General features: G+C 38.2%; 1 protein-coding gene across 2 annotated transcripts; it reads right to left on the bottom strand.

Annotated features, from left to right (window-relative positions):
* Positions 1 to 1028: 1028 nt before the first annotated feature.
* rwdd1.S (RWD domain containing 1 S homeolog) lies at positions 1029 to 13479 on the bottom strand. 2 transcript variants are annotated; one of them, NM_001280602.1, is given in 7 exon segments: positions 1029 to 1847; positions 3109 to 3171; positions 3585 to 3723; positions 7360 to 7503; positions 8639 to 8724; positions 10526 to 10591; positions 13289 to 13443. In NM_001280602.1, coding segments are annotated over 7 exon segments (684 nt in total). In that variant the 5' UTR covers positions 13362 to 13443; the 3' UTR covers positions 1029 to 1734.
* Between the last annotated feature and the right edge of the window lie 61 nt (positions 13480 to 13540).

Raw genomic sequence — 13540 nt, 5'->3', positions numbered from 1 at the left:
TTCCATTTGCTTTCAACAGTACAAAACCCATGGTAATTCTACATTTTCTAACTTGGGCATTTTCTCATGTACCATAATATATGCAAAAGAGAAGAGTCAAAAACATCCCATTCCATATGCCCTTGACTGTATTACAGTTCTTGTGCTCAAACCACCAGTACTGTTGGGTTGAAGTGTGTCTTTACTCTACACACTACAGTGCTACTTTACAAACACAACTGCATTTGCTACGCACTAAAATGGATGCAAACTTTTGCAAGCATTGACGCATTCATAAAAGTTACTTGTTCCTATAGATGCTACTAGCAGTGAATGCCAATGTTCCCAACCAGCCTGCACAATGAATAGTTCACAATGACAGTTTGGGGCTCATTTCTAAACACTGGGCAAATTTGCACCTGTGCAGGAACCCATAGCAACCAATAAGCAATTTCTACCTGCAGCGGACTAAAAAAGCTAAAATCTGATTGGTTTCCATGGACTACTGCCAAGATTTGCCAAGTGTTTAAAAATGAGCACCACTGACTCTAGGGAACCCTGAAATTGCCACCATTCTGATAAAGCGGTAGTTCCAAGGTTCCACTAGCAGACTAATTTAATAACTAACTAACTTGCACCAACAAATTGCTCTCTAATGCCATAAATGCGGCTAAAAGGGATACCATCTCCACTCTCAAAATGCAATAACTTAAACGCATTCATTGGTGCATCAATACAACTTAATGTGCTTCACTGCGAGTGGAAAAAACATGCAGATTTGAATCTGTTAATATACTATTGGGGTAATGTAATAAAAGTCGCACCAATAAGAATAAAAATCCACATCTCGCAATGTAATATTCCTTAAACTGTTATTACATTCGAATTTTAATTGCACATTGTAAATTTTAATTGCGCACTCTTAAGAAGTGCTTGAAGGAAGTGCTTGAAGGAAGTGCTTGAAGGAAGTGCTTGAAGGAAGTGCTTGAAGGAAGTGCTTGAAGGAAGTGCTTGAAGGTGCCGTCATTTATTGGAGCAAACATAACGACTTTTTCAGTAAGAAGTTTTATTACATTGACTGCGCATTAGTGCAAACTATAAAATTCACAAATGTTCTTCCACTGTTGGAAGTGGTTGCTAAACAGTTTCCAGGTTCGCAAAAGCTATATTAAATTCGCACAAAGCAAAATTTGTTCTCATTGTGAATAGATTTTCCGATAGGGACTTTTAATAGATTCCCCCTATGTTTGTAAATGAGCCTTTACATGTTTTATAATCATTATTGGTCCAGTATCTGTATATAAATTGTATGTTAATTAAAAAGCCAATTGCTAAATCACCCAACTTTTGATTAACCTTAAAAGAACAATCATAATCTAATTTTTGAAAATGTGAATCTTTGCAAATGCACTATTCTAATTTTTTTAATTGGATAAAAAATATAAACTAAAAAGGTTGTGATTTTTCATTTTGGAAATCATAACTCACAGAAATAATTGGCCCAACTGATAAACATGGCCTGTAATTTCAGAAGATATTTCAGTATGTGTATAAAATGGAAACCACAGAGCAAAGGTTTTTCAAAAACAGTTTTGTTTTAAGTCATTTTATTAAGTGTCAACCATGAGAGACATCAGAAGAATATTCTCCTGAAAATTAAAATTATGACTTGAAAAAAAAAATAGCTGTAAATGCTTGCTTAACTAAGCCACAGATACTGTGACTGCTTTACTATATGTGCTGGTTCCAAGACATTTAGTCGCTTTCTATATCGATTGGATTATAATCTGGATCGTCATCCTCATCATCCAGCTCTAAATCATCCAGTTCTTGGAATAAAGATTCATCCACTTCAACACTATTCCCAGCTGTAAAAAAAGAAACGAGACAGCTTTATTGAATACCATCTGAAAAGTCAGCACAGTAACAGAGTTAAAGTAACATGAAAACAGAAGCAATTTTCTGTATTTCATTATTATCTAGTAAATAATGTTTTATTTTGCTTTCTTGTTAGTAAGGAGTAATGCAACCAAACAAGAATCATACCTCCATATGTAATAAAAGGAACTAAAATTGCCCAGTAGAAGTAACCCTTCGCAACCAATAAAATGTTTGCTTTTAAAGGAGAAGGAAACCCCCTGTGTTGCTCCCTCCTCCACCCTGGCCTACCTGTGTGTTGCTCCCTCCTCCACCCTGGCCTACCTGTCCCCCCGGGCAGATGCCCCTAACTTGTTACTCACCTCTCTGCGCAGGTCCTGTCCATGGAGTTCACAGGCGCCATCTTCTCCCAAGCGGTCTTCTTCCTGGATTAATCGGCATCTTCTGGCGCATGCACAGTAGGAGCATTTACTGGTACGGATCTACTGCGCATGCGCCGAATGTCACAAAGTGAAATCGGAAAACTTTGTGACTTTTGGCGCAAGCGCAGTAGATCCATACCGGTAAATGCTCCTACTGTGCATGCGCCAAAAACACCAGTCAATGCAGGAAGAATACCGCTTGGGAGAAGATGGCGCCTGTGAACTCTGTGGACAGGACCTGCGCAGAGGGGTAACAAGTTAGGGGCATTTGCCCGGGGGGACAGGTAGGCCAGGGGGGAGGAGGGAGGGGGGGCAACACAGGGAAGGGGGAGGGTTTTTGCGCCCAGGGAATTTCCTTCTCCTTTAAACAGGTTACCAGTAACGGTTACCTGCTGATTGGTTGCTATGGGCTACTGCACCTGGTAAAGTTAATGCCTTTTATTACATGCGGGGGTAAGTGACAAATATAATATACAGTGCACAATGGAATAATATGCACAATGGAATAATATGTACACCCAAGAAATAATCACCTGCACAGGGTGCATTCTATTTCATATTTAACAGAGGGATAATTTAGAACTGTTTGTCCACCAGCTACAGTGCTACAAAATTCTGGGCCATCAGGATACTCAAAATCACTAACCTCAAATTACCCCTCTCACAAATATAACTGAAAAGGTGCACGCAGCTAAGGAAATGTTTTATGTGAATTTGATCTTAATTGAGGCTAGTCTGTGATATTTAACATATATACATACACATGCACACACACTACCTGAGGACAATATATGTTTGCAACATAAAGACAACAGCCAAAACATTTTACCTTCTTCCAGAAATTTGATATCTGATGTATCCAGATTATGATCTCTTTCAAATAGCTGCTTTCCTAGATAAAAAAATATCAGTGTGACTCAAACTTGATAAAGATATTTTGCATGCAGAACAGTTCTTTATGCAAAAACAAAATCCTGATCCATATTAATAATAGGTAAATGTAAACGTGGGGAATATGTAAATTTCCCGACACGTGTAGATGTGAGAATAAGATGCAGCACAGCGAATGCAATGAACTTGTTAATGCCTGACAATGCTTTCAGCCCCCACGGTGACAAAATATATGTCCAATCCTTTAATTATGGTAGCACCAGATGTAATTCTGGGAACCTAACTGCAACTACTCATGTTGTGCTATACAGGGCTGCACGATTATACAATGCTAACTTTATACATTTCTTATGACACACATTTGTTTCAGCTATTCCCAATCCTACATGCACAGCACTAGTGGCAGATCCTTACCAGTCAGTTTACTTTTTCCTGATTGTTCTTCTTCCTTCTGCTTTTTCTTTTTTATTTCGGCCATCTCGACATCAAACTTGGCCTTCCAGCTTAGAAAGTTTTCAATTGTGACAGGAGTTCCGTGAAAGCAAACCTGTAACTGGTATGTTACATAAAGTTAGCAGGAGGATTTTTTCTCAAGTTCACCAAGAAAACAATGAACATTTTAAACGCAAGCAAATGGTAAAGCATTTGATAAAGTGCAACACAGAAGGTTACTGGTTAAATTAAAGAATGTTGGCCTGGAACATGGTATTTGTACCTGAAAAGAGAACTGGCTAAAAGATAGACTACAAAGAGTGGTGATAAATGGAACATTTTCTAATTGGACCAGTGTTGTACCGCAGGGCTCTGTACTAGGTCCCTTGCTTTTCAACTTGTTTATTAATGACCTGGAGGTGGGCATTGAAAGTACTGTTTCTATTTTTGCAGATGATACTAAATTGTGCAGAACTATAGGTTCCATGCAGGATGCTGCCACTTTGCAGAATTATTTGACTAAATTGGAAAACTGGGCAGCAAACTGGAAAATGAGGTTCAATGTTGATAAATGCAAGGTTATGCACTTTGGCAAAAATAATATAAGTGCAAGTTATACACTAAATGGCAGTGTGATGGGAGTTTCCTTAACTGTGAAGGATCTAGGGTTTTTTGTAGAAAACAAGTTGTCTAATTCTGGGCAGTGTCATTCTGTGGCCACTAAAGCAAATAAAGTTCTGTCTTGCATAAAAAGGGCATTAACTCAAGGGATGAAAACATAATTATGCCTCTTCATAGGTCCCTGGTAACTAGGCCTCATCTGGAGTATGCAGTGCAGTTTTGGGCTCCAGACCTTAAAGAGTAGTTTATTAACTCAATGTTGCAAAATTGTAACAGTTAGAGTCTGAACCTGAATTACTGAGCTGCCAGACTCAAACACCAGAGACACGAACATTCAACTTTAAACCTAGATTTTTCAAAAAAGGTAAAAAATAAATAATGGAAAGAAATTGAAAAAAAAGTCTTTATTTCTGTGGAACAATCTATATAAACAGCTTAATTGAAAAAAGTGTTTGGAAGGTGAACGACCCCTTTAAAAGGGATAGTGACATGCAACTAAACTGTTTAGAGGGATGGAAGACTTAAATTATTCGGGTAGACTGTCAAGGCTGGGGTTGTTTTCTCTGAAAAAAAGGCGCTTGCGAGGGGATATGATTATACTTTACATGTACATTAGAGGACATTATAGACAAATAGCAGGGGACCTTTTTACCCATAAAGTGGATCACCGTACCAGAGGCCACCCCTTCAGACTAGAGGAAAAGAACTTTCATTTGAAGCAACGTAGGTGGTTCTTTACAGTGCGGTTGGGGAATGCCCTGCCGGGTGATGTTGTGATGGCTGATTCTGTTAATGCTTTTAAGAGTGGCTTGGATGATTTCTTGGACAGACAGAATATCCAAGGCTATTGATACTAAAATCTATAGTTAGTGTATGAATATAATATATGTGAGTGTATGGAGGGGTCAGTGTGTGTATATATGGATGCTGGGTTTCATATGGACTTTGTTCTTTTTCAATCCGATCTAACTACGTAAAATGGAATTTCTTGCTAAAATTCAGCTTTGGTTTCTGAATCCGTGTAGATAGGTACCCTGTGCAGGTATACCTTCAAAATAAAGAAAGCAGGACACAACCCAGCAGTGCTACTAAATTGCAAATTACTTTATTTGGAAAGTATCAACATGACATGTTTTGTGACATAGTTTATTGTTTTGATTATGTGCAGTTTCATACAGCTTTTGAAATGGTTTGGGATGATACGTTTTTGGGAGTTTGACAAACATATTTACGAGCATGCATTCTTGTGGCTTTTAATCATTTTACAGCTTGTGTTAGTCAGATTACCCTGACAACCATGCATTGATTTGAATAAGAGATTAGAATATGAATAGGGGAGGACCTGAATAGAAACAGAAGTAATAAAAAGTAGCAAAAACAAATAGCCTTACAGAGCATTTGTTTTTAGATGGGGTCAGTGACCCCCATTTGAAAGCTGGAAAGAAAACAATTAAAAAACTATACAATGAAAACCAACTGAAAAGCTGCTTAGAATTAGCCATTCTAGAACATACTAAAAGTTAACTTGAAGGTAAACTACTCCTTTAAGGTACTGTGCTTGATATAATTAATAGTGCTGTAACCATCATAATTTTAGCTTTTATGTTTATATTACACTAACATACACATAAGACGCTGGAAACTGTAATGGCCTGTGTATTGTTAAGACACATTTCAAACTATTACAATCTTGTTTACCCACACCTGAAATGTGGGCAAGGAGATTCAATTTAATAGAAACTATTTCCAAGTATGTATAGCACTTATATAACTTCTGTTTTTAAAACAGAGCAAACAATACTATTTGCCTTAAAAGCAAACAATACATTACAACAGTAACATTAACTGTTTTAGACGGACAATATAAGCAAAAAATCATTTCTACAATCATTTAACTCCAAACCCAAACACAGAAGAGGGCACAAAATAATTTACACTTCAAAACTTTTAAATAGGGATGCACCTAATCCACTATTTTGAGATTTGGCCAAATCCCTGAATCTCTGAATCCTTCATGAAAGATTCAGCCGAATACCGAACCGAATCCTAATTTGCATATGCAATTTATTTGCATATGCAAATTAGGGCTAGGGAACGAAAAAGTTGAAACATTTTTTTTTTACTTCCTTGTTTTTGTGGTTAAAAGTCACGTGATTTCCCTTACCATCCCTACTTTACATATGCAAATTAGGATTCAGTTTGGCCGAATCCTGGCAGAATACCGAACTATATACTGGATTCAGTGCATCCCTACTTGTAAACATATTTCTCTTGGACAACAAATGTTAGGGTGAGTGAACATTTACCCCAGTCTCCTGCTGTTCCTGACAAGTCTAACACTATATGAACAGCAAAGCTCTTCACATGTACATTCACCCCATACAGTTACAGAAGCTGACCACAAATTTGTTATAACTAGTAAAATATGACCGTTAGATTTGTATACAATACACTTAAAGGCGAAGGAAAGGTTAAAACTAAGTAAGCCTTATCAGAAAGGTCCACCTCAATATACCAGTAAACCCTCAAAGTAGTGTTGCTCTGGGTCCTCTGTCAAAAGAAACACTGCATTTCTTTCCTTCTATTGTGCACACATGGGCTTCTGTATCAGACTTCCTGCCTTCAGCTTAAACCTTCTTGCCCTGGGTGTGAGCATGCTCAGTGTGCTCCCCCCCCCTTCTCTGCTTTAATCTGAGCCCAGAGCAGGGAGAGATTTAGGCAGCAAGTGATGTCACACCAAGCTAATACTGCAGCTGCTATCCTAAACAAACCGAGAGCTTCTAGAGTTTTTTACTCAAGAATGGTAAAACATTCTACAGAATAAATATAGCATTCTAGCTTGCACTATTGCAGCGAATCTATTGGCAATAAAATGCCTCTGTAGCTTTCCTTCTCCTTTAAATCAGAGATACCCAAAGGCAAATGGTGCCCTAGGAGGACAACTTGAGTTGGTGAAAAGTAGCTTCTAGCAGGCCATAACACATTTTTTTTAATAAAAAGAAGGATGATACCGCTACATTTAAATATGTAAGCCTGTGTATGCCTCTTTCCAAAGTGAAGCTTGAGAGACCATAGATGATTAATTGGAGTAACAAATTCTCCCACAAACTTAGAGCAGCAAAATAACAAAGATTACCTTTTCTGCTTCTTCTGCCTCTTTTTCTTTCCTCAATTTCTCCTCTTCGCTTCTGGTTTTGATTTGGTCTACTATTTCATTTAATTTATCCTGAACTGCAGACACTAAAGTGAAAATCATAACCATCCCAAGGTTTTCCTGAGCCTGAAATATGGAATGTGAAAATACATAGTACATTGCAATATAATATGTGATAAATGTTTAGCAACTTCACTAAGGCTTCACACTTATTTATGCTTAGTTGTGATCCGTTATCTCACAACGATGCACAGTATATAGCCCATTGGTTAACTGTTTAAACTTACAGTGCTGCAAATGGTGTGAAGGACACAGTGAAGTAGAAGGGAGAGAGCCTGAGCCGAGTATATTATATATTAGAGGTTATAAACCTATTAGAAGAGGTCACATCTTTATTTTTATATAGTTACTAGGAAATTATATTACCGGTACCACAGAAAGAAGCTTTGCTTCTATGCATAATTATATGCATATAATAATTAATTAGTGCGATGCACCGAATCCAGGATTCGGTTCGGCCGAATCCTTCTGCCCGGACGAACCGGATACTAATTTGCATATGCAAATTAGAGGTGGGGATGGAAATCGTGTGACTTTTTGTCACAAAACAAGGAAGTAAAAAATGGTTTCCCCTTCCCACCCCTAATTTGCATATGCAAATTAGGATTCAGTTTGGTATTCGGCCAAATCTTTCGCAAAGGATTCGGGGGTTCGGCCGAACCCAAAATAATGGATTCGGTGCATCCCTAATAATTAGGCATACATGGCTGTTTTGCAAAGGAATACTTATGAAAAAAAAATCTATCAAAACAGCCCTCCCAGTTATAAAGAATTGTAAAATATTTTCTTTGATTGACCAAACAACCTGAACTTATAATATAGTTTTGCTGAGATGACCATTGCTTGATTAAATTGCCTAACGCATTTCTCATGAGATAGAGAATAAAATTATCATTATTTAGAATAGCACACATTGGCAGATACCTGTTTGGTCAGAAATTGTCTGTGACATTACCTGCCTATGTATATCAAGCTTGAAATATAACAGGACATTACTGAAGGAATTATAAAAGTACTAATAAAATAGAAGCCTTTCCGGCTTGCCTGGTTAAAAAGACATGCAGATTTAAAAGGGTATTATACCTCCTTTTTCAACATTATTTTAGTGAACAGGGCTAAATAGCTAAAATCTAAATTTAAAATTGAAGCCAAACATTATCTTATTACATAATATATTTATGTGAGAAGATTAGGAGATTACCTGGTCTTCCAACAAGCATAGTAAACTCGATGTATCTGTACATTCAAGGTTTTCTTCAGAGACTATTTCATAGAGAGGAGCTTCATCTGGGTAAGAATCCACATAAGTGAATTTAATGGTCACTTGCACATCTGTAAAATGAAGCAGTGGTTATGCACTGATCTTCATGATTTTATATTTTCTATCTCCTGTATGCAATCTATATGTTCTATGTATACAACTTCTATTGAACAGAACAGCAGAATATTGGAACTTTATAACCATGTTAATATTATTATTAATAATAACCTTAATATCATGCTTTCCAATTCATGGGTAGTCCCTGAAGGCGGATACACATTATCTTATTATATATATAGTACATGATGCCTGTTAAATTGCATCAGAAAACGGCAGTCACCCCTACTTACCAATAAAGATAAAACTAGAAACTCTTTTGGATATTAAAACCAGCCCTCGCTGGTTCCATTGCTCCTTAGGCTACAGAGTTCCCAACTGAACACTCTCTTTCCCTGAAAAGAACAAGTTCTAGAAGGAACTTTTATAGTTATACCTTTGATTAAACAGACTTCTAATAGGGTACAATCTATAGCAGGTACAAAATATATTGTGCTCTCTCAGACTCTCTAGATTGTACCCTATACATTTTGCACTGTTTGTGCTTTTATCAACAGTTCTGGCATAAGTGATGAACGCTAATGGGGTAATTAATCAAAATCGAAATTATTTTAAGATAAAAAAAGTCTGACCAAACTAGAATCCACGATTTGACCTTATTTATTATTTAAAAACAACAATTTAATCAGATCGGGGCAAAACTCGATAAAAACTAGCAAAAACCCGAATCGTACAATTTTTTCAGAGGTTTTCCCCCGAATCATACGATTTTTTTCATGCCTTTTCCCCAGAAAGCCCGAATTTTTCAGATTTTTGGCCGAAAACCCTGAACTAGTACTAAAAAATTGGATGTTATATATAAAAAATAAAATAAAACTCAGTATGGTATTTGCAGGCAGGTACAACACTGCTCACCACACCGCAGCAGTGGCACTTTGCCAACCCCACCCCCTTAACCACTGACCTTTGTGAAATGATCCATACAAATTGTATTGGGTGTACCCAGAGCCTGCTTTAGTTTTTAGGTGCCTTTACCCTAAGGTAGAGGCACATGGCGCTGTGCCGCATAAAGCTGAGGAAGTGGAAGAATCCACCTGACTCATTTACACTCATCATGATTTTTCAGGTGGCTAGAGAGGGGGTTTCTATACAGCATAACCTGTGGTCTACAACCCCCTCACAGGGTCTGCTACCTCCATAATTACACCACTGCCTTTGCCTAAGGCCAGATAAAAAACGAACTTCATGGCTGGAGGTGAGTTAAGTTGAGCCAAGGCCTCTGTCCCATGTGAATTGAATCTGAACTATTTAATTTACTCACATTCCACAAATTGCCCTAGGGAAGCAGAGGAAAACAACTTATAACACTACATTCATAAGCAGCCAGCAGTTGAACAGTGAATTTCAAATCTTTCAAGAAGAACCACAGATCAAAACCCCCTTCTCTACTGGTATTCACTTCCCACTGAGTAGAAAAGGAATAATACCGCCTATGGCAGACATTGGCAGACATTTCTGTGAGAAAAAATTATAAATGGACAATACCAGCCTACACAAGTATCTGTCACAAACAGCAAATAAACAATTCAAGAGAATGTGAAGCAGGGGCTAGCTGATACACTTCTATAGATCCAAAGGTCTCCCAGACAGGCTTTCCCAAAACGTCCCATGTCTAAGAGGAGTAAATTATATTTCAGAAACAGACTTGTATAAATATTGATAATACTATTAGTCACCTTAACATCTCTGAATGATAAAAACGACACATACTTTCCTCATTCTCTCCTGCTTCTGAAGTGACAGTGATGGAAAAACTTGTAGGGGTTGTGGATAACACTGCAAAAAAGAATATAGAAAAAGAGTTAAGATTACATATTAACATTCTTCTCAATATGGTTCTAAATGGAAATTATTGTCAAGTATATATTTACTTGAATCCAACTGTAGGAACATGCATTTACACTACTCTGTCTGTTCCTCAGAAAGAGCTAGAAGAATGTATCTTTTGACAATCCAGAAACAGGCAAAACTGAAATTACCACCATTAGATGAAACACTGGTGCTGTGTCAAAAGCTAAAAAACATTTTGCCTAGCCCCTTTATTACAGTTGACCCAGACACGAAAATCTGTATAATAAATGTCCTTTTCAAATTTAACATGAAATCCAATTTCTATTTTTTATTAAAGCATTCATAGCTGTTGTAAGCTCATTTAAAAATCTCAGCTGTCAATCAAATACTGTCTGCCCCTCCTCTATGCCTTAGGAATAGAGGCAGGGCAGACAATTACTTTCATTTTCCATTCAGCACTTCCTAGATGTAACTGCTCTCTCCACTTCCCCCTCTCTCTTCACTTCAATTCTATGTATATCATTTTTTTGTATGACTCTTTCCAGTTATCAAATGGGGGGTTAGTGATTCAATTTAAAAACAAATTCTCTGTAAGGCTACATATGTATTGCTACTTTTTATTTCTCCTCTTTCTATTCAGGCGCTCTCCTATTTATATTCCAGTCTCTTATTGCAATCAATGCATTGTTGCTAGGGTTATTTGGACCCTAGCAACCAGACTGCTGAAATGCAAACTGGAAAGCTGATGAATAAAAAGCTAAATAACTCAAAAATCTTAAAAAAGAAAAAAAAGAAATTCACTGTCAAATTGTCACAGAATATAACTCTCTATATCATACTAAAAGTTACAAATACTCGTGACAACAATCTTACAGATGTAGAGATTAGATGCACAATCAGGATCAGAACCACTGGCTCACAACACAGAGAACACCCATCCCTTATCTGAATCACAGCTAATGGCTAATTGTAGAGACACAGCAGAGAGGATGGAAGTGCACTGGCTTCTCCAAAGGCGATAAGGAGCCGAGACTGTGCCTATTGTGCCATTAGCCTAACAGTGCAACAAGAGGGTGCAGACCCCACAGCTGCTTTTGGAAATAAGGGGCTGCAGTAAGGACCTGGAAAGCAGCTTTTATTGTATTGTATTAATTTATATAAATACATAATAACCTCAATTTACATTTTCTGGGGCTGGTGTCAAAACGGTGTAGATTCTGGGAAAATGTAAAATCTGGGACAAGGTGGAAGCACAAACAATGGTACCATAATTATATTAATAGGGATGGAAAGTTAAGTTCACTGAGGATGCCAACCCTTAGGCAGTGATTCTATTCACTTGATTACCTGGGCTGGTGTTCCTGTTACCAGAAAACTGCACCGGCCTGGGGTACTTCTGTAGGTGCACAACAGATCATTCACATACTTCCACTTCTTCATTCTTCGATGGCCCCAAGCCAATGCATGTTCAGTAGAGTGAAAAAGTTGGCTTTTACTTAAAGTTTTGTTTCTCACTCTAGTGTACATGGGCACTACTGATGGGAAGATGGGGAGCTACTGGGGCACCTTTGGAGACACAGATATTTACTGCTAAAGTGCTGTGGTTGCCTTGGGCTGGTATAGAAACCCGAAACATAATGCACAACATTTCTATTGTACTTCGTTAGTTAAGCTTTAGTCCTCTTTTAAATCAACTTTAGTATGTTATAGAGGGTGATATTCTGAGAAACTGCAACTGGTTTTAATTTGATATGATTTAGCCTTTTATTTAACAACTCTCAAGTCTGCAATTCCAGAAATCTGGTCCAAATTACCATAGCAACCATGCTTTAAATTAGAGACTGGAATATGAATAGGGGAGAGCCTGAACAGAAAAATGGGTAATAAAAAGTAGCAATAACAATAAACATTTAGCCTGATGGAGAATGTGTATTTTAGATGGGGTCAGTGACCCCCATTCGAAAGCTGGAAAGAATCTGAAGGAGGCATATAGTTCAAAAACTATAAAAGAAGAAAAAACAAAAGGCAATTGAAAAGTTTCTTCAAATGAGCCATTGTATAACATATTAAAAGTTATCCTAAATGATAACCACCCCTTTAAACTCTCCAAAAAGCATGTAACAGGGTACTAATGATCTTCAACTTCTGTCCCAGTACACTAATGCCGCTATATGGAAATTGTACTTATACAAAAGTTGAAAAGTCACGTTTGGTACAGCTGGTATTTGAACTAACCTTTATTTTATGTACTGCATAAGCTTCTGGAGCCAATTATTACTGGATCTATTAAAGCAAAGTGTCCCAGGCCCTCCAACTGCTGTTTAACCACAATGCCCTGTAGCCCCGCACAGACAGGCGCAGCGTAATAGCAGAAGGGTTCTAACTATTGTCGATGTCACTACTTAGTCATCATATTGCCAATCCAGTACACTACAAACTGGGGCAATTTTCTCCTATCCCAGGCCCAGAATCCGACTGTCAGGCTCATGCTAGTCCACGAGTTCCCTTACAACATCAACCATCAGTCAGGGTCTCACCAAACTCCGGCAGGACTACAACACCCAACAACACCTCGCGAACATTGAATACCGAGGGATGCCGGGAGTTGTAGTTTACTATCATTTTGACGGTTTCAGGATGTGCAAACACAATGAAAGGAAACGGTTTGCGAGCTCTGCTCACCAATAAATGAGTCGGCATAGATGGACTCCAGAGCCTCCAGCTCATTGCGCTGCTCCTCGGCGTAGTCCGTCATGGTGTGCGGGCCATGGAGCGGTGAGTGTGGACAGACAAGGAGAGCGCTCAGCCGCAGAGTATGGAGCCCGGCTGGTCACGCTCGGGAAAGGATCGGCTTCTCTGAGAGCGATTGCTTCGCCCTGGCCTGAAGCACCTCCCCTACGCCGCCACGGCTCCATGTTAACCCTAGAGCTGCCA

This window comes from Xenopus laevis, chromosome 5S, assembly GCF_017654675.1.
Source record: "Xenopus laevis strain J_2021 chromosome 5S, Xenopus_laevis_v10.1, whole genome shotgun sequence".
Taxonomy (NCBI): Eukaryota; Metazoa; Chordata; class Amphibia; order Anura; family Pipidae; genus Xenopus; species Xenopus laevis.
Note: the sequence above shows the minus strand (reverse complement) of the source record. Positions and strands in the feature narration are given on the sequence as shown.